This window comes from Panthera pardus, unplaced genomic scaffold (assembly GCF_024362965.1).
Source record: "Panthera pardus isolate Hobbes unplaced genomic scaffold, ASM2436296v1 HiC_scaffold_6, whole genome shotgun sequence".
In the NCBI taxonomy this organism is placed as follows: Eukaryota; Metazoa; Chordata; class Mammalia; order Carnivora; family Felidae; genus Panthera; species Panthera pardus.
This window is the reverse complement of record NW_026526991.1, coordinates 46498104-46524719: the sequence shown is the minus strand read 5'-3', so window position 1 is coordinate 46524719 and position 26616 is coordinate 46498104. Positions and strand designations below refer to the sequence as shown.

Below are 26616 nucleotides of genomic sequence, written 5' to 3'. Positions count from 1 at the left end.
AAGAAAATAGGAAATAATTGTATAAGTTAAACAAGTTTTTCATTGGGAAAAAAAAGGACTCAGTAAAGAAAACTGCAGTCAAATCAGGTACAGGTGACAATTGTAAAAATTAGTGCAAAGTTTGAATCTGCGCAGGATTCTGCATTCATAAATCCTTTACAAACTTTTCTGTGTTCTCTTTCATTTAAAAAAAAAAACTGAAATGGGCAAGTTTGATGATGTATAAAGGGCATGATTTCCATAAGCCATATGATCTAGAACTCCAGCTTCAGACCAACACTAACAAAACAGAACAAAACAAGTCCTATAAAAAAATGAAAAATACTTAGTGTGAACAAATGTACATGTCTTAAGATAAAACAAAGCATTGGAGTGTTTTGGTTGCTGTTTTTATGATTTTTCCACTGTAACTTCTTTGACTAATAGTGTCAAATAGGAGGGATTCTAATTATAGTTAGAAGCAAAGCAAGCTAAGACAATCGAATAAAACCCAGCAAAATAAAAATAAGGTACAGTTATATTTGGAATATAAGCGTGTTTGAAAGGACAGGTGAGTGATTTTGCTTGAGAGCTATCAGCTTTTGAATTGTGGGCCACCCTTAACTGCTTGGGCAGTATGAGTGTCAGACTGCTGGTCATGTAAGAAATGCTAATTAGGCTTCCCAGCATTGATGGGCAGTGCTAGGCCAGGCTGCCTCTCTAGATATTATAATAGCTAATTCTGCTCCTCCAGGAAAGCTGAAAACTGGTCAGCAGGAGCTCCACCGTTTACATGCCAGGTTGGCCTTCAACATTACCTTCCTTGACCTTCTTTGGACAGACACCCTGGTTCTGAGACTCAGTTTGCTTGTTTCTTTTTATTCTTGGTGCAGCCATACCTCTTTTTACTGAGCTTCGCTTTCTGTGCTTTGTAGATACTGCATTTTTCACAAATTGAAGATCTGTGGCAAGCCTGCTTGGCGAAAGTCTATAGGCACAATTTTTCCCAACAGCTTTGGCTTACTTCATGTTTCTGTGTCACGTTTTGCTAATTCCCACATATTCAAACTTTTTCATTATTATTACATTTGTCATGGTGATCTGTGATCAGTGATCTTCGATGTTACTATTGCAATTGTTTTGGGGTTGCACCCACTGCACCTACCTAAGACCATGAACTTAATTGATCCATAGGTGTGCTCTGACAGTCCCACTGACTGACCATTCCCTGGCTCCTCCCTCTCCCGGGGCCTCCCTATTGGCTGAGACACAACAATATCGAAATTAGGCCAAGTAATAACCCTACAGTGGCCTCTAGGTGTTCAAGTGAAAGGAAGAGTCCTATGTCTCTCACTTTCAATCAAAATCTATTAATGATTAAGTTTAGTGAGGAAGTTATGTCAAAAGTCGAGATAGGCTGAAATCTACCTCTTGTGTCAGTTTGCTAAGTTGCGAATGCAAAGGAAAAGTTCTTGGAGGAAATTAAAATAGCCACATCAGTGAAGACACGAATGGTACGAAGAGAAACAGCATCTTGGTATTATGAGAATAGTGGATTATTAAATAAGAGCTTGGCAATTACTCATTTATTTATTAGAAAGTAGAATGGTTCATGAAAATACGAAGACTGAGAATTTCTAAAGATAACTCCACCTTCATTTTTTTCTGGAGGAAATGATTTTTGTCTCTTCCAAACAATGATGCTGAACACAATTGGAAGTTGGCACGTTTTTGGTAAACAGCATTTTCCTGGTAGTGTGAAGTTTACTGCATATTTCTTTTTAAGCCAGAATTCTCAATATCATTTTGATCTGTGAAGCATCAAAGTTTCCTCTATAGTATTATATTTATATCATGGAGGGTCTGGACAGAAAGGAATTTTTAATTTTAATTTAATGATTAACATTCTACTCAGATCTAGGAAATGCTGTTAACTCCAGCATGAGTTCTGGGTTGTCCGTTATTTTCTTTTATCCCTTGCTAGGTATTGTTCTACTGATTTTTGGCTTCTACTGCTGCTATTGAGAAGCTATTTGTTACTTACTCTGTTGTTAAATCATCTCCCTTAGTGTTTTTTAGTTACATAAATGTGTCTAGTTGTGGGATTATTTTTACTTATCCAGCCTAGGATTTATGGTGCTTCTCAAATCTGAGAGCTCATGTCTTTCATCACTTTTGGAATATTTCCTCCAATATTATTTCTTTTCTTATATTCTCTTTTTTCTTCTTCTAAAATATCCATTATCTATACATTGGGCATTTACATACTGTCCTCTATGTCTTAAACTCTTTTTTTTTAAATTTTATTTATTTATTTTTGAGAGAGACAGAGACAGAGAGAGCACAAGTAGAAGAAAGGCAGAGAAAGCAGGAGAGAGGAGGCTCCATGCTCAGGCTCCATGCTCAGCACATAGCTCCACATGGGGCTTGAACCCACAAACTGTGAGATCATGACCTGAGCTGAAATCGAGGGTCAAACTCTTAACCTACTGAGCCACCCAGGTGCCCCTATATCTTAATCTCTCTTTTGTATCTTTGGTCATTTTGATCTTCTAGGTAATCTCCTTAGCTCTATTTTTTAATCCAATCATTATTTATTCAGCTATGTCTAGCCTATTAAACCTAATGATGCTTTCTTTAATTTTAATATCTATATAATATTTATTTCTAGGACTCTGGTTTATTTTAAAATCTTCCTACCCTTTTGTGATGGTAACTTGTTCCCTTGTCAAGTTCTTAATTTTATGTTTTGTGTGCTTAATTATAAAAAAAAAATAGCCTATATTTATAGTTTCTTTTATTATAATTTCTTGTGGGTCTATTTTACCTATTTTTTGTTTCTTCTGATTTTTCCTTATGTTGCTTGTTTACTTGTGTTGTCTCATTATTTTGACTTGTGAGCTTCTGTTTGGCTGGGCTTTTTCTGTTGAAATTCTGTCATATAAATCCCGAGAGTGTATGCATCCATAAAGTTTTTGCCTTTGTAGAGTGCCACCGAGATTCATCAATCCAGTATTAATTTTTATATTAATTGTTATACTTGGCATTTCCTGGGTTTCAAGTGTTGAATACTACAGAGAACCTTTTTATCTCTCCCATGAGAAGACCAGATTTAGATAGATTAATTTCCTGGTATAGTCCTATTTTGGTCGGCAGGTTTATTTTCGTGGTTCACCTTTTCACTGAAGGCACAGCTCTTGTAGGAGCTCACTTTATGGAAGGTCTCCATTCCAACTCTTGGCTCCTGCAAGCCCAAGGCTTTGTCTCCAGGTCTTGTATTGTCATTAAAGCACAAGTAACCCATAATTCTCTGGCGTTATGCCTTTTACTCACTTTTTGCTGGCTGGGACTTTTCTTTCCCCCAAGCTCTGTTATGCATGCTATTTTTATTTTACTGTTTTATCTGTAAAACATCAAACTTTCCTCTATAGTATTATGTTTACATCATGGAGGGTCTGAACAGAACGGAATTTTTAATTTTAATACTGAGTAATGCAATCTACTCAGATTGAGGAAATGTTGCTAATTTATATTTTACATTTTATGCTATTTAAAATTTTAACCAGTATGACTAGTTTTGTAATGGGAGTTTTTTCACATTATCTGGCTTATATGTATGCAGGAATGTATATACAGATGCATATATAGAGAATATACATTTTAAGCTTGAAAAATATTTTCCTACTAGGTAAAATAAAGGCAAAATGCCATGGATGTTAAACAACTGTGCAGGAATTATCAGCGGCCCAGTGTGTTGATAGATTGATATGGGTGACACAGCCGAGAATATTAGGGGCTGTTTTTATTATGCCACCTCTGGCTTTCATATAAAATTCATAAAAATACATTTCTTTAGTAAGTTATATAGTTAATTAAGTTCATAACTTCATCTATAGACCCCAAATAGACTTTTTTTCCAGGATAACTTTCAGAAAAAAAAAATACTTTATCTATTGTAGCAAAAATGAAAGAAGGCAACGAACTTTACAAAACTCATAAACTCCTGCGTGTAAGCCTGGATTTTCTTGATTAGCAGCCAGAATATAGTATACTCATGGGATAGAACTCACCAGAAAGGTAAAAAGGAAAGCTCAGCTTTCTTAAATTCTTATTGTCATGTTGAAGCCCTGACACAGTAATTTTAACAAGAAAACAAACACAAGCGCTGACTAAAACCAGATGATAAATGATCCAATAGGATGCCCTAAAATGTAAGCAGTACCTAGGATAGCACCCTTTGGGAATTACACAATTCTCTTTTTATGATGTAAAGTACAGAATGAGTGTTCTACAAGCTAGACCCTGAGGAAAGACTGCTAGTATGCAAATAGAATTTAACTTTGACCCTTTTCTTGGATTTCTTACAAAGATATTGAAAAAGTTGCTTGACTTTTTGAAGTTAGTCAGAGAAAGACAAATATCATATGACTTTACTTATATGTGGAATTTAAGGTACAAAACAGATTTACATAAAGGACGGGAAACAAAAATAATATAAAAACAGGGAGGGGGGCCCCAACATAAGAGACTCTTAAATACAGAGAACAAACTGAGGGTTGCTGGAGGGGTTGTGGGTAGGGGGAAGGGCTAAATGGGCAAGGGGCATTCAGGAAGACACTTGTTGGGATGAGCACTGGGTGTTATATGTAGGGGATGAATTACTGGATTCTACTCCTGAAATCATTATTGCACTATATGCTAACTAACTTGGATGTAAATTAAACAAAAAAAAAAAAAGTTGCTTGGCTTTGTTACTTCTTTCAAATCTTTTTTTCAAAGCTCACCTTCCCCTTTGACCCTTCTTACAGCTCAGCCCCACCCAATCTCCCTATCTTATTCTACCTTTTCCTCCTATACCATTTATCCCTTCTAATTGCTATAGTTTTATGAATTTATTATGTTTATTGTTTTTTAATCTGGATTCCCCAATAGCAAGTTAAAAATCGACCAATGGCAGGTATCTTTGTATGCTTTGTTTACTAATATACTTATATTGCCAGCAACTAAAATAGTATCGGTCACACAGTAAGTGCTTAAAAATTACTTGGGACTTGGGGCACCTGGGTGGCTCAGTCGGTTAAGCGGCCAACTTCGGCTCAGGTAATGATCTCTCGGTCTGTGAGTTCGAGCCCCGCGTCGGGCTCTGTGCTGACAGCTCAGAGCCTGGAGCCTGTTTCGGATTCTGTGTCTCCCTCTCTCTGACCCTCCCCCATTCATGCTCAGTCTCTCTCTGTCTCAAAAATAAATAAACGTTAAAAAAAAAAATTAAAAAAAAAATTACTTGGGACATGAGTAGTTTTTTCATTTCCCTGCCTATAAACCACAGTGATAATTCATAACTCCTCATTCCCTTGCAGAGCTATGTGGAATATGTGAGATACATGTACGCCAAGTATATTGATTTGTCTGAAAGAAACCTGCCATTCATACAATGACACTAATTACCATTTCTTGGAAGCATGAAGTGAAATTGTCTTTAAATGCCTTAAAGTTTCCATCTTAAATCTGTTATTAAGTACATGGCAATTTTCCTTAGACAATATCTCTTCTACAGCAACCGAAAATATACAACGTTCACTACTTGGGGAAAGGTCATACCTCATTTTTTTCTTTGAGTTTTGTGATCATAACAATCACGGGACTGTCTTCCTGCCAAACCATCTGCCAGAAATCATTCACGGTGTTGATCATGGGGCCCTGTGTGGCGATGAAAGCTTTCTCTTTGCCACTGTAGCCCTAGTTTGAGTAAAGAGACAGAAATATTGGCTTTGAAATTCATGCCTTGCACTGAAAGCTTAGAACAAGTTCGGAACAAGATGGCTCTACTAGTCCAAAAGCAACACCACTTCCGCGACTTCACTGATTCTAGCACGAGTCACGTGACTGTTCTCCCAGCTAGTCAAGCACAGCACATGGTATTGAGGGTCATAATGCTCAGTTCTCATCAGAGCAGGCCCTAGACAGCACTGCAGCCACAGACACACAGGAAAGGAAGACTCAATGTAAAAGACCCACTACCAATGTTGATTATGACTAAACAAGCAAATAAACTTGCTAGTAATCAAGTTAAATCAAAATTGATCCACTCTGAGGAAAAAAAAAATCCCCCAACAATTCCAAATAGTGAGCTGACATGCTCATCAGAAAGAAAATTTTATTTATTTACTTACCCGAATATAATTAGCATTAATGTAGGTGCTCAAAGAATCAGTTACATTTTTTGGTCTTAAACACACTCTGCTGAGGGGGTCTAATGAGGAAAACAAGAAGGAATGTATTAGACAAATTTAGTCTTTTGAAAGGTCCTTAGAACACCAATAACTGTGCATAGCACACTTGTTAATTTATACACTGGTCATCTGGTTTGTGTCAATGTTTGTTGTTGATGTGTCTGCATGTCTGTCTCTTGATCCATCTGTGTTTATTGAAGGACAATTGGACCCATCTTGACCCCTCCCCTGTCCCTTAACACAAATGTTACCCATAAGCTTGAGATGATTTTATTTATCATGCCATTTTTTGGTGGGTTCCTGATTCTTGATCCCTATGTCTTATTTATGCTTCTTTTCTTGTTCTTTGGATTTGGAATTTGCACCATATTTCCTTGCTCACTTCTTTCTTCTCTTCTGCCCAAAGCAAACACTTGGTCTGGCCTGAACCCCCTCTTGTTAAAGAAGCTGTCTTTAGTTACCACGTGTGGCACTTTGGTCACCTATAGCATGAAAATGATATTGCATAGATTGCTATCGTGTTAGCAGTATTGTCTTAACTTCTCAAATCACTTTCCATCAAGAAGTTGAAACACTCTTTGTAAACCAGTGTTAGGAAAACTATGGTAGTTATTTTTACCAACATTTACATACATGAATTAAGATCAAGTCATCCTTTTATGATTTCTTTAATCTGGTACACTCTGAGCATCCTAAGGTAAGGATGGAGATTTTTTTCTCATCTATACGACCTAGTGTCTAGCACGGTGTTTATATGTGTAGCAGGCACTTGATGTCTACTGCGTTGATTTAATGGTCCCTTCCATTTTTTAAGAAGCCAGTTCTATACATTCCTCTTTAGTAATTGTTCTGTTGCTGTTCTTCTCCAGAAAGATAAAATTCTGAGACTTTATCATACCCACTGTTCTTACCTCCTCCTCCATAATTCAGTCTTCCTTGTGTACACTCCAATCTATCCTAACATTAGTTTTATGCAGAGACCATTCTTGCTGATGCCCATCAATGATCCTTTTGTTGATCTATACCAAATAGGCGCATGGCGGTTTTTTATTCATGTTTTATTTTAATATTTATCATCTTGTATTTTTTTAATGTTTATTTAATTGTGTGTGTGTGTGTGTGTGTGTGTGTGTGTGTGAGAGAGAGAGAGAGAGAGAGAGAATGAGAACGTGAGTGGGGGAGGTGGTAAAGAGAGAGGGAGCCACAGAATCCGAAGCAGGCTCCAGGCTCTGAGCTGTCAGCACAGAGCCGGATGGCGCACAGACGATGAGATCATGACCTGAGCTGAAGTCGGACACTTAACCGACGAAGCCACCCATGGGCCCCTACCATCTTGTATTTTAAGTGCTTAATTTTTTTGCCTGTCCTCAATGAATTGTAGTGAGCCCCTTGAGGGCAAGACCTGTATTTAATTCACTTTAAAAGAAAAAAAAGAACTTTAGTATCCATTGTGATTTCTATCTGGTATGTGGCTCATAGAGTGTTTAATATCACAATTCATTTCTATTAAAGTTGAGACACTGCTGTTGACTTTCTAGATACTTTTTTTCTTCCTTAGTGAAGGGGACAGGAAAACTTTCATTCCTTTTCAGTATTCACTGATTCTTAGAAGTTTCCACAAGAGCTCTAAACCACTCAGACTTGAAAAGAGGCCCACTTCCTTCAGTTTTTATAAAGCCTACCAAGTATATGATTTATTGGGAACTCAGCCCTATAAACCGCTTAGATGCAGGTTCCTTGTCGAGCTGAATTAAGTTTATTTTGGAAATTGATAATTTATAAGATTTCCAAGTATTTAGAGGTTTCCAAATACTTTTTTTTTTAAAACAAGAATGAAGCATGTGACTGAGGGGAAAATTAGTTTTCTAACGAAAGACCGCCCCCCCCCTTTTTTTTTTTAATGTTTAGTTATTTTTGAGAGAGAGAGAGAGACAGAGCACAAGCTGGGGAGGAACAGAGACAGAGATAGACACAGAATCGAAACAGGCTCCAGGCTCTGAGCTGTCAGCACAGAGCCTGACACGGGGCTTGAACTCATGAACCAAACTGTGAGATCATGACCTGAGCCAAAGTTGAACGCTTAACCAACTGAGCCACCCAAGCACCCCTCTAACCAAAGCCTTTTTTTTTTTTTAACATTTATTTATTTTTGAGACAGAGAGAGACAGAGCATGAACAGGGGAGGGGCAGAGAGAGAGGGAGACACAGAATCTGAAACAGGCTCCAGGCTCTGAGCTGTCAGCACAGAGCCCGATGTGGGGCTCGAACTCATGGACCGTGAGATCATGACCTGAGCCGAAGTCAGACCCTTAACCGACTGAGCCACCCAGGTGCCCATAACCAAAGCCTTTTTTTTATTTTTTATTTTTATTTATTTATTTTTTTTTAATTTTTTTTTTCAACGTTTTTTTATTTATTTTTGGGACAGAGAGAGACAGAGCATGAACGGGGGAGGGGCAGAGAGAGAGGGAGACACAGAATCGGAAACAGGCTCCAGGCTCCGAGCCGTCAGCACAGAGCCCGACGCGGGGCTCGAACCCACGGACCGCGAGATCGTGACCTGGCTGAAGTCGGACGCTTAACCGACTGCGCCACCCAGGCGCCCCAACCAAAGCCTTTTTAATGTTAGACTGGACTAATAAAAAAAGCTGAGGGTTAAAAAATATCCAAAACTTTATCATTGTCATCATCACTGTTATAATTTTATTCACTTTATGCATTTTAAGTGTACATGTGTATTTTAAATATATATATGTATATTTGTCATACATACATGTCATATATATATATATATGTATATATATATATATATATATACATATATATATATATATATGATATATACGTATGTCAAATTCACCCTGATAACTTTTTTCAGAATAGATGCTTCTAGATTATACGCTAAATATTTAGCATGCCACTTATGATATCTCCGGGTGGTAGCAATAACAATTCCAACATTGAGCAACTTGTCTTCCCTCTCTTTTGTTTTTCTGCTTTTATTTTCTTCCTTCTCTCCTCTTGCTTTCTTCCTCTTTTTTCCCTCCCTCCCTCTCTTCCTCTCTTATTCCTTCTCTTTCTCCTGTCCTCCTTCCTGTTTCTTTTTTCCTCTCAACAAAATATTGACCACATAGATTTAGTGTAGAGAACACATGACATTTCCCCATTTTGTCCTCTTTAAAACATCTCTGGCAATTTAAGCCTTCCATTTAACAGACGAAATGGTACCTGGATCCTGATATTCTGACTGCATCCTATCCTATCAGATTTTATGAAAGGTTATCCTGTGCTGGAGATTTCTTCTCCAGGAAGAAATGCGTTTGAGGTTTGGAGTCAAGAGGAGAAGCTATCAAATGAGGGAAGGGTGCACACTGCTAGTGTATCCCTGGGCAAAGACAGAAATGAGTGGGATAGTATAGTTTTTCTAGATAAATTCAAGACAACTGGGAAATGGGAGGAAAGGCAGGGACTTGGCCACGCCTTCAAGGTGAGTGGGAGTCACCTCCACTTTGTTGCAGGAGAAAGAGAAGACTTCAGGCCTGCAGTGTCCAAAATGGTGCCACTAGCCACATGGAGCTAAATTTAAATTATTAAAATACAATAAAATTTAAAAAAATCAGTTCCTCAGGTGCACTGGCTATACTTCAAGTGCTCGATTGCCACATGTAGCTAATGGCCATCACACTGGAGATATAGAGCATTTCCATCACTGTACGGAGTTTTAGTGGACAATGATGATCTCCGCAGTGCAAGATGGTGATTACATGGAAACTCACTTTTTAAGATGTGAAAATTATGAGAGAAAACAGGACCCTTAAAGAGTGCTTTTGAAACTATAAACTTGCCTTTGTCTACTTAATGTTCCTATTTTCTGGAATTGGTTCTGGGGTTAGTGATGAATTCATCTTCAGTTAGGTAGGGAGAAAGGAGAAACTAACATTACCTGAGGGCTTTCTATTGGTTGGAACTTCCTTTTTCACATATTATTACTTAATTCTCTACACAGCCCTATGGAGTGATATTATTATTACTATCTTTAAGGGATGAGGAAAGGTTAGGTGGAACAGAAAGATTAAGTCATCTGTGTAAACTATGAGTGCTCTTGCCATGATAGGGAGTCAAGTCTAACTGCAGTATTTTGTTTTAGCCATACAATTTGTTGTCTAATGAGTGGCTCACTTATTTGCGTGTGTACTCTGTTCTGGGCACTTAATGGAACAGGAAACATAAGTAGGAAATATTACCAGACTTTAAATTTTTAAATATGAAATGATGGCCAGAGTAATTAGGTTTAATTAATAGAGTTCTTTAATTTTATCTATGTATTTTATATTTGTATAAATAAATTGTTTGCATGGAATAAATATACATGAAATTTGTTATTATACTTCATTGTTGTGCAAATAACTTCATATTGATGTATGATTTTTTTTCCCATTGCTTTTGTGATTTAGGACATAGATATATTTTCATCATTAATATTTGCTTATGTTGCAAAATACTGTGATATAAACTTGACCTTCTCACTTTAATCTACCATGTAGAGTGTTCTGAGCCAGGCTGACATCATCATCAGAGAAACAGCTATTATTTAATTGGTTCTGAGCCATCCATATTTCTGCTGTAAACCATACTCCAAATTATACAGCCTCACTAATATGTACAAGCTGGACGCTTTTAAACTTGGGTTTGTTATAAGTTAAAACAATACAAAATTATAATACTTAAAATATTAATCATTTTTAAGTATTTTATGTAGTGTTACAAATTTATCCCATACTACAGTCCAAAATAAACCATAAAAAAACAGCTTTCCATATAAATTCTAGTCTTTTCTGATTATTTTCAGCTAATGGTATGGCATGCCCAAACTGTATTTACTAAATTATATTTTGTGCAACAGGGAGTGGGTGAGGCTTTCAGACATTTTCAACAGAAAATTCATTATTTGCAACATCAGTTGTCAGCACAGGTGCCCTGGTTCAAGTGATCCACCCAGTTCTGGGAATGGAAAAGCTGACACAGGACTATGAAGGGCTATGTCTGATATCATCTGGGCAGGAAATAGAGAAGGCTGAACTTTAAATAATCCTAATAATTTCCAAATCCATCTGACATTAGATGGTTAGGTAAAACTGCGATGGATGTATATGCCCTAATTATTTATGTTTGGTAAATTTCAGATGAAAAATCTTGAGAGAGAGAGACAGAGACAGAGACAGAGAAAGAGAGAAGCACTATTTTTAACTCACGGCACTTTCATCCCCTTTAGCCAGCTGTAGTTATAAAATATCTTTCAACAGGACTATCCTACATGGACCAGGTAAAAATATGTTATAGTGGAGTGTTTTCAACTCCACCAGAGGGGGAAGCCCAAAGATACCATTAACAGTAATTCTTTTACCATAAATATGGAGAATTGGATGTTTTACGAGTGAATTAATGGGCTTGATTATGAAGACTCTACTATTCAATATTCATACTTTTTAAAATTATTTTTTAATGTTTGTTTATTTTTGGGAAGGAGGGAGAGTGAGAGTGGGGGAGGGGCAGAGAGAGGGAGACAGAGGATCCAAAGTAGGTTCTGCACTGACAGCAGAGAGCCTGATGTGAGGCTCAAACTCATGAACTGTGAGATCATGACCTGAACTGAAGTTGCATGCTTAACCAACTGAGCCACCCAGGCACCCTCAATATCCATACTTTTTTTTTTTTAATGTTTATTTATTTACTTTTGAGAGTGAGAGAGGCAGAGCATGAGCAGGAGAGGGGCAGAGAGAGAGGGAGACACAGAAACCAAAGCAGGCTCCAGGCTCTGAGCTGTCAGCACAGAGCCGGATGTGGGGCTCGAACTCACGAACCACGAGATCATGACCTAAGCCGAAGTCAGACACTTAATTGACTGAGTCACCCAGGCACCCCAATATCCATACTTTTTAAAAGTCTGTGGCTCCATCTTTCCAGAGCTATTGTTTTGAGATGTTTATAGATTTTGCCAAAACCCAACTATCTGTTGTCTAGTGATTGACAATGTAACATCCTCTCCAAAGCATTTTTGCCACTGTAAGCAGAATTAGTCAGTCTTCTCTATATTCCTACACCACTTGGGCCAGATCTCAATTCTGGCTTTTATTATATTGAACATAATTACTCATTTACATATCTCTCCTCTCTAGTCCATGACCTCCTTGATCTTATAAGCCATTCCTTATTTCTTACTGGTTCCTGGAAGCTGGCTCATTGCTTGATATAAATTTCATGGAGTTAAATTCAGTTTTAACATAGTCTAGGGGCTCCTGGATAGCTCAGTTGGTTGGGCATCTGACTTCAGCTCAAGTCATGATCTCATGGTCCGTGGGTTCAAGCCCCACATCGGGCTCTGTGGTGACAGCTCAGAGCCTGAAGCCTGCTTCAGATTCTGTGTCTCTTTCTCTCTCTTCCTCTCCCCCACTCACACCTGTCTGTCTTTCTCAAAAATAAATAAACATTAAAAAAAAAACAAACATAGTCTAAATAGTGTTTCTCAAAGTGTGGTCTTGGTATCATCTGTACCAGAATCACCTGGATGTTTGCTTAGAAGCACAGATTCTTGGGCCCAACAGCAGACCTACTTAAACAGAATGCCCCGGGTGGGGCACAGGACTCTAAATTTTTATAAGGATTCTAGGTGATTGTTATGCACAATGAAATTTTTCGGTAACAGCTTTATTCAGATGGAATTCCTATACCATACGATTAACTCACTTAAAGTGTGCCATCACAGAGTTTTTTTTTTTTAATTCACAGAGTGTACAACTGTCACCACAATTGATTTTGTAACATTTTCCTCATCTCCAAATAAACCCCATTCCCTTTAGTTATTTAGCAGTTATTTCCCATGCCTCCCAGCACCAGGCAACCACTAACACAGTTTCTGTCTTTATAGATTTGCCAATCTGGACACATCATATAAGTGGAATTACATAATCTGAGGGATTTTGTGATGGCTTCTTTCACTTAGCATAATGTTTCCAAGGTTCATGCATGTTGTAGCATGCATCAGCACCTCGTTTGTTTTTATTGCTGGGTAATATTCCATTGTGTGGACATTCTACACTCTATATATTCATCAGTTGATGGATATTTTGGTTGTTTCCACATTTGGGGCTATTATATATATATTTTATTAAATGCTTACTTGTTTATTTTGAGAGAGAGAGAGAGAGTGCACACACAGGGGAGGGGCACAGAGAGAGGGAGAGAGAGAATCCCAAGCAGTCCCATGCTGTCAGCACAGAGTCTGATGTGAGGCTCCATCTCACAAACCGTGAGATCACAACCCGAGCCAAAATCGAGAGACGGATGCTTAACTGACTGAGCCACCCTGGCGCCCCTGGGGCTCTTATAAATAATGCTGTTACAAACATTTGTGTATAGCTTTTAAATATCAATACTTTTTAAAAGTCTTTGTGGCTCCATCTTTCCAGAACTATTACTTTGAGATGTTTTTGGATTTTGCCGAAATCCCAACTAGCTATTTGTCTAGTGATTGACAATGAAATGTTCTCATTTTTCTTGGTTATATTACTAGGAGTAGAATGTCTGAGTCATATAGTAACTCTAGGCTTTGCTTTTGAGGAACTACCAAACTGTTTCTTAAGTAACTGTACCATTTTCCATCCTTATCAGCAATGTGTGAAGGTTCCAGTTTTTTTACATCCTTGCTAACACTTTCTATAGTCTATCATTTTTATTTTAATCATGTGGATGTGAAATGTTACCTCATTGTGGTTTTGATTTACCTTATGGCTAATGATGTTGAGCATCTTTTCAAATGCCTGCCAATCATTTGTGTATATTCTATGGAGAAATGTCTATTCAAGTCCTATGCCCATTTTCAAATTGAATTGTCTTTTTATAATTGAGTGCTAAGAGTTCTTTATACATTCTAGACAGAAGTCCCTTATTAGATATATAATTTGCAATTTTTTTCCCCATTCTGTGAGTCATCTTTCTATCTTCTTGATGGTATCTTTTGACCTCTGAAGCACAAAACTTTTTAATTTCATAAAGTTCAATTTTTTTTTCTTTTGTTGCTTGTACTTTTGGCATCACATCTAAGAAATCACTGACTAATTCAAGGTCATGAAGATTTACATCTGTTTTATACTAAGAGCTTTATAATCTTAGCTCTTACCTTCAGGTCTGATCCATTTTGAATTAATTTTTGCATATAGTGTGAGGCAGGGTCCAATTTCATTTTTTTTTTGCATGTGAATGTTGGTTGTCTCAACACCATTTGTTGAAAAGACTATTTGCCCATTGAATTTTTTGATACTCTTGATGAAAACCAACTGACCATAATGTGCAACACAATAAAAGTTTAGAACCATGTGTCTATTGGAATTGTGAGCTGACCACTGTAATAAAAGTAATACAGGATAAAGTTATTAACCTCAAACTACTTTAATGGTTATTAGTCTTGATGTGTATTTATAACTCCAACTTTAGTGTATACAGAGAAGTTGTGAGGATGGGAATCAATGAGGTGGAGGTTAATGGGGAAGGCTTGTGCTTTATAATGCAAACTACTTAATTCAAGAAACTTACTTGGCAAAATGGTCTTATAGCGATTTTTAGTTCCATGACGTGGAATGTCAATTTCTTTGGGATCCACAAAGTTCATTGGAATTTCCTGCAAAAATAAATGATATCAAATTAGTGTATCTAATGCTGCCACAAAGAAAATCTTCCCAGGGGGCCATCTGATCCAGAGCCCTACTGAACTTCAAAGTCATTTATAAAACAACAGACTACCACCTCTGGTTGACCAACACCCTTCCTTTTATAAACATATTAGCTGCACCCTGTCAAGCTGACTCTAAGAAACACCTCTCTGTCTTAGAAACTATTATTTTATATATGGTTATCAAAGAAACATATAAAACTTTGATTAGATTTTTAAACTTCTATTTGGACATAATTGCTAGAAATATGTACACACACAGCTGAAAATTGACAATGTATTCAAATTTCTTTAAATCTTTATATAAGTTCAGTACCAAAAATTTCACTACAATGGATTCTCTTTTAACATTGTGTAACTCTTTTAGGATTATTAAAACCTCCCTCCCCAAATGGTAAATATAAAGGGCTTTTTTGTTGATTCAAGAGATGATCATAGGATGCTTTTTTGTATTAAGGAATGGTTGATAATTGTACAGTTCCATTTGTGTTGTCAATGTAATATTTTTAGTGAAGGTCACCCAGACACTGTTTTCTCCCACTTAACAAGAATATTAATAGTTTTACTCGGTCAGAATATATGTCATGTGCCTCAAATGCTTGGAGAGGGAACAATTAGAGTAGAAATGGCTCCATGGAAATGAATTAGATCTAAAAGGTGAGCATCTGTAGCTGACTGGGACAAAGAAAGAAATAAGCCAAAGTTTTCAAAAGGGTCAAAAAAATCATTTAAGGATTTGATTACACAAAATAGTATGATCTCTAATTAAATTTTTGCAAAACATTACTTAAACGTTAACGTGAAATAAGAGAACTTTCATCTTTAGATCACGTGAAATGCTATTTTTGTTACTTAAACTTTCTTCAGGGGAAGATATAACTCAACAGCCTAATATTCATTTACATGGAAGAAATTATCCATAAATTAATTCAAATTGTCCCAGTTTTCAGTCAATCTGAAAATATGAGGAAAGGCTGACTATCTTATAAATTTGAGATGTGGTCTACAGAGAGAAGTAGTTTACTTTTTAAATATCATTTCCTAAATGTGCACTATTTTAGATATTTATAACATTCATTCCTACTCTTTTTTCCAACTAAATGTTATAACTTCTCAGTTCCAAGTTACCAAAATAAGCAAAATTGTTGGATGTTCAACAGAAAGCACATATTCATGTTTGGTAATTTCAAACAGGTCAGTCTGTTTTAGCAAAGCTATGATATGTTTGTTTCTCCTCTGCTTCTTCCTGTTTTCTGACACACACTGACAATTTATCATCTTCCAGCATTATCTTTCTTTTTGGTACTCCTTGTCATTTTTCCTTTAAGGGCTTATCTCAAAGAACAAAGAGCTATCTATGGTTCCAGAAAAGAATACTAGATGTACTTTTGATTAGCTGTATGATCATTGACTTGTTCTTGCATCTCACTAGGTCTCATTTTCTTCATATATGAAAAGATGACACACTACAAAGTCTAATTTTAAAAACTGCATGTTCATGTTTTACTTTGGATGCTTAACAGTAGTTGAAGAGGCTAACAGCAGATCTAGCCCATTGCTGGATATTTCATCATTAGAGTGATTGCAAATATCTGAACAGACCTTGGGATGATCAATTTATTAAAATCAACAGACTTTGGCTTAAGATGTACAACCGATTTAAGATTAAAGTGAGCTATAAAATGCATAATCCCCTTGGGCAGTAATTAGAACTAAGAAGGTCTAATCTGTCTCCATGCTTTCTGGGTCGGAAATGTGTTTTCACGAATCGAGTTATCACCAGCTACACTGATGGGTTGCCATCACTTTTGGCTAAAACTCCCAATCCTCTTTAGCCCACATTTGGTCTTCCCCCATGTTCCTTATTTCATTTAAGGTCACTGTATGCGGCCTGTTCCTCATGTCACAAACTGAGGTATCATTTCTGACTTCTTCCCTTATTTTGGCCACCTCATCCAATTCGGCCCCCTTCTTGCAGATTCCTATAGGTTTCCCACATTTTCATTCCTACTATCTTAGTTTAGACCACCATGCCCAGTCCACAGGATCACTCTAGAGCTTCCAACATACCCCTTTCTAATGTTCACTCCACTGCAGATAGAGTGATCTTTTACAAACTTAAGATAAAGTTCAAACTTTTAAATATGTATCAAGACTCAGGTTTCTTTTATAACTCTGAGGCTCAAGCTTTGCCACTTTCCACCTTGATTTCAATGCTTCAGCTAAATCGAACAACTTAATTCCCCAAACAGTGACAGTAAACTGTTCCTTCTTCCTGAAATGGCTCTTCTCTGCCCAGTTCCTTCTTGATACTTCTTTGCCTGGCCAGCTCCTACATACTCTGCCTCAGTTTAGTAATCACATGCTAGTTTGAACACTTATCAGTACTTGATGAGATGTAGGGTGGCTCTAAAACCTTGTACTTAACCTTTTAAACTGTAACTGTTTACTTGAGTGGAGGACAGCGCCATTTTAGTAGGTGCCTCTAGGGTCTAGTTTATCAAAATACCTACTGAGGAGTGAATAATAAACAGCTGGCTCACCATGAATTCACTTTGGAGTAAATGTGAACTTGCCACGACGTCCCTCAGCTGTGACCTTGTGAGGATTCGGCTGGCTGACTGCAGATACTCCATTGCTACCTTCTCCCGTGGGGTTGGGATAGCCACAAAAGGTTCAACATTCCCCAAGCTACTCATGTCCAATGTAAGAGATACGTTGGACCCTCGTCTACATTGGGGAAGAATGTTAATAGGTTTAGACACCACGTGAATCATTTTGATCACACAAATTCGTCTTTCTGTGCATACACACAATTCAGGGAGAAGTTTTACAGAAATAAGGACCAAATGTCTTTTCCTCTTATGGTACCATAGTGGACTATAGCAACTCTCCAGAGTTTCTTTACAGGAAACTGAAAGTTTTGTTGTTGGAAATAAATCTGAATTGAGAAAATGCACTATAATTTATTAATAGGTATATTTGACACAAAAATAATAAAATGGCTAGTAATATTAAGTGAAAAATTTAGGAAAAGTAAACATCACTTTTGAATTGAGAAATTATGTATAACACAAAACAATTCTATTTTTTGCATGTCTGAGAGCTCAGAATAGAAATCATATAGCCATCTAATATTTTTGACACATGATCTTACTGGACATAGGAAGCTCAGAATGGGAAAAATCAATTTTAGTTCACATTATTACTACTGAAGTAGAATTTAAAAGTTTTAAAATATATGTACTTTTATAACGTCTGAGTGAATCCCCAAATAATAGCATCTGTAGCCTCCATCTATGTATGCATGCATGCATGTATATATGTGTGTATATGTATTTATTTAATTCTGTGATAAACTCATAAGGACCATAGAGATCACAGATTCTTATTCTGAATTACATTAATCTTCCCTCTGTAATTTCCCTCTTCTTGTTGAGAGGTGAGGTGGGGCTTTGCCAAATTATAAGGGCCCCTTGTGCCCTCAATAGAAGGTGTGAGTGCCTCTTACCAGTAACATTAGCTGCTTGGAAACAAGAAGTAACTATAAAATAACCTGTGCAAGATTGAGGGTCAAAATCAGAGATTTTATTCACAAAAACTATTAAGTTAAAGGGCCTTAGGCATGAGTCAGGTGATCAAATACGGTGCCAACTGGTTGGTGTTCCAAGGAAATGGAAAACAGGGAAAAACAGGTCATAACAAATGTGAACAAAGACAGTAAGAGCAAATACTAGGTCCAGCGTATTTCATTTGAAGGGTGATTTACACATTTACTATGGAGCACTACATCTGGAAATATTCAAGTAGCTACAGCTTAATTTTAAACAATGGAAAATTATTAGAACATACAACAAAACCCCACTAAACAAAAGTGAGTAAGTTCTTCCTGTTATGAAATTGCCTCTGGTTGTAGGCTTTGGTGGCATTCTATAATTTGATATGTAATGTCCTATTTATTGATTTCTAAATGGTTTATAAAAAAATAAATGGTTTGTAATTGTAGTTTTAATTCTTGCTTTGGCTTGATGTTTATGTAAGTGTTTACAAATTTATTTTCCTTATTAATTTCTAGTTATAGTAATACACATCAGAGAATGGTCGGACTTCTAAAGTTTGGAATTTCTTAATTTTTTCTTGGGGACAAACACTAGATAAGGTATTCTGAATATTTCATAGGTACTTTTGGGGGCAACTAGTTTGACTCTCTATTTACCTCTAGCTAGCTAGCTATAAATTTATCTATGTACATATGTGTATCTATATCACCTTATTTATTATATTACTGCATATTATTAAAAATATTATTCCAATCTATTTTTTCCCACTGGATTTCTCAAAGCCTGAGATGTATGTGAGTCTTCCACAACACTTGCGTTTGCTATTTTTCCTTATATTCTTAATGATTTTTACTTTATATATTTCAGCCATTGTTTTATTTGAAGTGATTCATAATTATATCTTTACTATAAATTTTATCAATATTAAACATTTACTTTCCTATTAATTTTATGTCTTGCCTCACATCTGACTACTTTTTCTAGTTTTATTGAGATGTAATCTACATACAGCACCATATAAGTTTAAAATGTATGGCATTCTTTTTCGATTTAAGTATATTGTGAAATGATTACCACAATAAATTTAGTTAACATTCATTATCTCCTAGGGACACACACACACACATACACATACACAAAGAAAACAAATTTTTTTTCTTGTGATGAAAACTTAGGGTCTACTCTCTTAAAAACTTGCAAATATACCACACATCTGTGTTAGCTATAGTCATCATGTTGTATATCACATCATGCACAATACATAATTTATTACCTTTTGATCACCTTCCTCCAATTAACCTTCCTGCAACCTCCCACTTGAGAAAAATTAATATTGGCATACCTGCTAATTTTTTTTTGCATGATCTTGAAAACCCTTTTCTAATTTTTATTATTATGGTTAACTTTTTGAATCCCTGTTAGAGATTAAGGGGTAGCATTCTGGATACTCCATAAAATCTCACCTAGCTGATAGAAGAATGTTTGGCCCCACCATTTTTTTTTTTTTTTTTTGTGGCTGTTGTTGGTGATGTATTGTTTTGTTTTGTTTTGTTTTGTTTTTTGAGAGAGTGAGAGAGAGAGAGAGAGAGAGAGAGAACACCAGAGGGGAAGGCACAGAAAGAGAGAATCCCAAGCAGACTCTGTGCTGAGCTTGAAACAGGGCTCCATCTCACAACCCCTGAAATCAAGAGTTGGACGCTTAACCAACTGAGCCACCCAGGTGTCCCAAGGGCTCCTGTGTTTTGAGTAGGAGGTAAACAGTTGAGAAGGTGTAAAGAGTGGTTCTCTCAGACCAAGAATTTTAATCTACTTTTAATGGGAAAGCAGTTTTTAAAAATTTTTTTTTTACATTTATTTATTTTTGAGAGACAGAGAGAGACAGAGCACACGTCGGGGAGGGCAGAGAGAGAATGAGACATAGAATCTGAAACAGGCTCCAGGCTCTGAGCTGTAAGCACAGAGGCCAACAGAGGGCTCGAACTCACAAACCGTGAGATCTTGACCTGAGCCCAGGTTGGGCACTTAACGGAGCCACCCAGGCGCCCCAGTGGGAAAGCAATTTTTATCATTTCTCAATACAGTTCCTCTGGCCTTTAAATTGTCAGAAATTCTTTCCTCATTCTGATAATAGCTTGTTTATTAGTTTTGAGAGTATTTGTGAGAATTTGGCTTTTGTTGGCTTCAGAGATTTTTTTTAATAAGGCATTGGGAGAGGCCATTTAAGGGATTGCTAATCGGATTCCATTTTATTTTTTATTATTTAAAAAATGTTTTTAATATTTATTTACTTTTGAGAGACAGAGAGAGAGAGAGAGAGACAGAGTGTGAGCAGGGAGGGGCAGAGAGAGAGGGAGACACATAATCTGAAGCAGGCTCCAGGCTCCGAGCTGTCAGCACAAAGCCCAATGCAGGGCTCGGACCCACAAACCATGAAATCATGACCTGAGCCAAAGTTGGACACTTAACTGACTGAGCCACCCAGGTGCCCCTCAGATGCCATTTCAACCAGTCTTCAGCCCCAAAATACTACAGTATCTGCCATCTGTCCATTAAGTGATATGCAGTGCTACAGTGATTTAGTAGAAAGGGAGATCACTTCCATTCATAGTGGCCAGAGATGTACGAGGAATAGGCGTTTGAGTTGAGCCTTGAAGGTAAAAGTTCAATAGATAAATTTTCGGTAAAGGGTTATTTCAGGGAGAGAGCCCGGCAGAAGAAAAAAAATGTGGAAGCAGGAAATGATAAGGCATCTTTGAGAAATGGCATATAAGCAGTTTGAGCTAGAGTTCATTTGTATAAAAGTGTATTTTGGAATTGGGGGCAGGGTCATGTAAGAGAAACGAGAGAAAAGCAAGAGTCACAGAAATAAGAATTAAAAAGCCTACCCACATCCAGAAAAGAGAGAATTGTGAACATCAGGTTATATAAACTTCTATTAGGGCTTTCCACAGCACGCCCTGCCTGGGAGGGGAGGGTGATTAGAAGCCTCTGAGATTCCACGTCTAATAGGGTCCATTTGATCTAGTGAGCAACTTTTCTGAAGATTCTGTGATAAATTGAGAGCCATGGAAGCATTTTCATGCAAACCGACTTTGTAAGGAAGAACTACTTTTGTCTGGCAAGGGAAGGAAGAAAGGAAACTAATATTTATTAAACATCTATGATTTGCCAAGCACTGTTCTAAGCACTTTCACATATGGTATTTCAATTTCCATGGCAGCTCTCTGAGGTTATTACTTTCCTCTATTTTATAGGTGAAGAAATAGCTAACTTAGGAACATGAAACTGGAACAAAGATTCAATCCAAGTTAGAATATAAAACTCAACCTCTTTCTTTCTGCTTTTCTACCCAAAAGCAAAGTAATGGTGGGCAGATTATGTTAGACTAGCCGGTGCCTCACATGGAGTTGGGGGCCAATTGTTGGGCGGAAGGTCAAGACTACTGAAGTCTAATGTAGAGGTAGTATATTATTCAGAGCACAAATTCTGTCTTTACCGTTATATTTGTCTGGGTTCAAGTCCTGCCTCTCCCATGTCCTTATGGTGGACCTTTGGTCAGTCTACCTAGCCTCGTTACTTGTCAATTTCTTCTTCTTCTGTGAAGTGAATAATTAAGAATACTTGCTTCAGAGGGATATTATAAGGATTAACCAGATAGTATAAGTAAACCACTTGTAAGTGTTGCCTGGTTATTATTTTGGGTAATAATGGAATAAAGTCTTATATAACTCTCACGTCTGCCTCTCTAATGGATCTCTTGAAAGAGATCTTCACAAAAATTCAAAAATTGTTTACACTGAGATTAACTTTAACATTGTGAAATTAATGGATGGTATCTACACATTTGTCACTACAGAGAAATACATCCTTCTTGATAACCTATTTATCTTAAAATTTCCCTTTATTATGGCAAATCCATTTCCCCTGAACCCTAAACAATTCCAGAACACTTCACCTCAACACCTCAGACAATGTCTCAAAGTTCAATTATGGAATTAATCTTGTACAAGCTGTTGACCTTACAGAGAGCATTTTTCCACAAAACAGCCCTTATCGTGGTCGTTCTCTTCTATCCTGGCTGTGAAATATTACCATAGGATGTCACTAACTTGGAAAAATCTCTGCCTTTGTTAACTCTTATTTCCAATGAACAAACAATATTTAAGTTAATCGAAATACAGTGAAATAAGAAAATCAAATCAGTAGAATCCACTTAAAAACTCTGTACATTTCTTAGTCATGTATTGTGCTTGCAAAGAAGAGATTAAATACACATCCATATATATTTTAAAGAGTTAATTTTTTCATTATAAAAGTGACACATACTCATTGTAGAAAATTTATAAAAACTAGAAATTTTAAAAAGGCAACTAAAGTCATATAAACTTCACTAGCTTTTAAACCGACGTTTAAATTTTGCTATGCCATAGGCAATAAAGGCAGTGACTTATTGCTTTAATTTTTATTTTTTTGGTCACAGATGGGGGTAAATATATTTTCATATGATTATTTTTCATTTATATATCAGTCCTTACCCTTGAGAAGTGTCTGTTCATGATCTTTCCTTATGTTCACATTGTAGCATTAATGTATTTATTATTGATGACTATGATTTACAATAAATTATTTCTCAGATATATGTGTTGACTATATAAGATTTATTGTTGCCTTAAAATACGAAGGATTTTTTAAAAATTATGTTTACATCCAGTCAAACATATCAGTCTTTTTGTGTGTGCGTGTGGTTTCTTGCATTGCTTTAATACAAAAAATTCTTCTGGAAGCTTAATTTTTACTAAAAGCTAATCTTTTAATCTATTTCTAATTTATTTTGGGGTATGGTAATGGTGAGAATCAACTAGATTCCGCCCCCCCAAATAGGTTATCAATGTGTTTAACACAATTTACTGAACGATCTGGAGAACAAATGGATTTTATAATTACAGAATATTAGGCTTTTAACCAGCTATCACTGACTAATGATCTGCTGGAGAAAATGTCACTTTACTGAACTGAGATATGAAATTGCTTCCCAGTATCCATAAACAAAAGAAGTAAGGATAGAATCAAAAAGACATTTCAAAAACAAAACAAACGTAAGAAGTTAAGAGAAAGTACAAATTAAGGTACTGGGGAAAAAAAATCGAAAGGATTTAGAGGGAAAAACAATCAACAGAAATAACAGGAGACCTGGACCTTTAATGAAAATGGAATATGGGAAACTAAGAACATGAACTCTTATTGAAAAGTTTGCTTCTCCTTTGTTATGTAACTCTGGACAAACTGTTTAGACTTTTTTTATGCCTCATGATTGCTGTTGGACAAAAGGGAACATAATAAAAAGCTTTATCAAGCTCCTGCTGTGGGACCAATTATTATTTATGCCAAAAAAATAAATAAGAGGGAGGAAATTCAAAAGATACCAATTCAAACAATTGAAGGAAAAAGCAAATTCTTAAGGAAAGGTAAAAGGAATGCAATAAACAGCATGCTAATTACAATTAAGTAAAAAGGAAAACATGTATAAATATTATGGCCCAGGGCCACACATCCATTTTAGCAAGAGTTTATAAGCGGTGCTCTGTTGAAACTGTTTGAGTCTGTACCATTGCTCTTAATGACCAAGAAGTGGGAAGAAAATAGAGCTAAAAATCTAAGAACACTACAATTGCCAGTTAGAATAACTCAAAATTAAGCATTTCTTTTCTTGGTAGTTGGGGCTGGATGCTGGATTTTAGAAGCTGGATTTAGGCAGAAGGGCTACAGTTCCTAGCCCTGGGGCCATGAGGCCATGTCTATGCTGTCCCCTTTGCAATGCCTCTGCCACCAACAGCAGTGAGCCTTCAAGCCTGGCACCTCACTTAGTACCGGATAAGGAATGGAAATGGGAGTCAGAGAACAAAACAAATGATCGGTTTGCCTGTAGTCCAGGAAGATGTACTTCTGCAACTACTGGATTAAGAAATTAAGTTTCAAGGGGAAATGGTGGTAGCTGCTTATCTTGAACTTTTTGAAAGGAGAACGGAAAAATATGCATCTAAAGATTATAAGAATTTAGTACAGAGTGAAAGCAAACAGATCTGATCTTTGAGAGCTTTTCTTAATTCTTTTGTTGTTGTTGTGCTGTAAAAAAATACACATAATTCATTCAGAGCTGTCTTTATTACCATACACATCTAATCCTACATGGTGAAAAGTTGGAAATAATATTGATGTCCTCTCCAGATCTGAAACGTTGTGAGTCCAGGACCTTCAGTGCTGCCTTCCCTCCCTCCTTGTGTATTCCCATTATAAGGATCACAAAGCTGACGATCTTGCCTTGATCCCCAAGGTGAGCATAAACCCCTCCACCTCCAACTTGATTTTTCTTATTTAATTTTGCTCAATTTGTCCACATATTTAGTTTTCTAGGGTACCTTTAATAAAAATGAAGAAAAAAACGAGAGAAGTTTTTACTCATTTGAAATGGCAAAGGAAGAAACAGTGGTGAAATAGAGCGATGAAGTCCATTTATTGTGTATGGATTGCCTGGTCCCCACAGTTCCTTGAAACTCCAGATTCTACCACTTTTAAGTTCCAAAGGTAATGGTATTTAATGAATGGTTTGCTGTTTGTCTCCATCTCTTTACCTCAGATAAACTATATATAGTACTAACTACCTTCCTGGATCACTTGGCAGATGAAAGGGTAAAATTAAAAAAAAAAAAAAAAAGAGGCTAAGGAGTGCTAGGAATGTTAAATTGTGGCTTAAATTCAAAGCTCCTGGAAAGTTAAGTGTGACATAAATGCAGTGTAACTAATTTCTAAAAGCTGAAATAAATGAATAGATATTGTTACCATCCATAGTAAAATTTCCCAAAGGAAATCCTGTAGAGAAGAAATGTAATAAGGTTAAAAGAGACCAAGCACAGGGCCAGGAAGATGACAAACGTATTTCACTCTAAAGCAAAAAGAAAATCTTAAAATGTAGAGAACATTTTTTGGTGTGGGAAATGATTGATTTCCTACTTAAAAGCACTACTTCACTAGGTAAAATACTGCTCTCCCTTTTGAGTGATTATATACAATTTTTTGATTTCATACAATGATATCCGACCTTTTACACATGGATAGGACAAGGCAAAATTTACATCCTTCTGTTATTATTTAAAAAAATAAAAGTCAAAACAATCATTAAAAAAATAAACATAAATTGAGCTTGTTATATTTTTCTTGGAGCGTTGATCTTGGAATGTGAGTTTAAATCAATGTTCGACACTTCGCTTAAGCTCTTCCAGCCTCAGACTACCTAATCTGTAAATGGGGATGATAATAAAACTCACAGGGTTGATTCACCTTATAAAAATTCAAGAAGCGAAAATACATGAACATTTCCCAGCCAGTACCTGGCATATAGTCCAGTATATGAATAATTATAATGATTAATAATAATCATGTGGTAATTCTTACTTCGCTCTATGCATAAATGGCTGTGTGGATGGGAGCTATCTGGCATACACATTGCTAAATATTTGAAGAACGCAATGTTGGGAAAGTTGGTTAGTGATGAAAAGTCAGCGGCAGTGTTACATATGCAAAGTCAGTGGCCCGCGAAGTGGAGACCATTTTTCATACCTCGAGCCCTTAAAATCCTTGCCTCATGTCCTTAAAATCAATAACATTTTTTTTGATTCAAAACTAATGCATATTCACGGTGTAAAACCTAAAGCTATAGATAACAAAAACAAAGAAAAAATATTCCATAATACCAATACTACAGTGACTACTAGTAACATTTTACGTCTATGTTTAAGTCCCTTATATGCATATAGGACAAAATCTAGATTTTTACTCTACATATTTCTTTATGACTTGCCTTTAAACTAAATATATCATCTTAATATCTCTTAATGTTTTCAAATCTATTTAAAAACTCTTTTCAAACACTCTATAGTATTCCATTGAATGGATGTACCATAGTTATTTAACTAATACCTTTATTTTTGTATACCAACTTTTTTCAGTTTTTCACAATTGTAGACAAGACTGCAAATAAGTAGCCTTGTATCTAAATGTTTGTGCATTTCCATGATTATTTTTAGACTGAGGAGTACTAAACACTAACTCAAAATCTCTGAGTTTG

At 36.4% G+C, this 26616-nt stretch overlaps 1 protein-coding gene across 3 annotated transcripts in view; it reads right to left on the bottom strand.

The window, feature by feature from the left end:
- Positions 1-26616, bottom strand: part of PTPRR (protein tyrosine phosphatase receptor type R) — a 243175-nt gene that overhangs the window by 28799 nt on the left and 187760 nt on the right. For all 3 annotated transcript variants that reach the window (XM_019455098.2, XM_019455099.2, XM_019455100.2), the window contains 4 exons: positions 17478-17664; positions 14799-14883; positions 6150-6229; positions 5578-5715 (listed from right to left, as the gene is read on the bottom strand). In XM_019455098.2, the coding sequence (XP_019310643.1) occupies positions 5578-5715; positions 6150-6229; positions 14799-14883; positions 17478-17664 (490 nt within the window). The remainder of the gene's footprint in view (positions 1-5577; positions 5716-6149; positions 6230-14798; positions 14884-17477; positions 17665-26616) is intronic.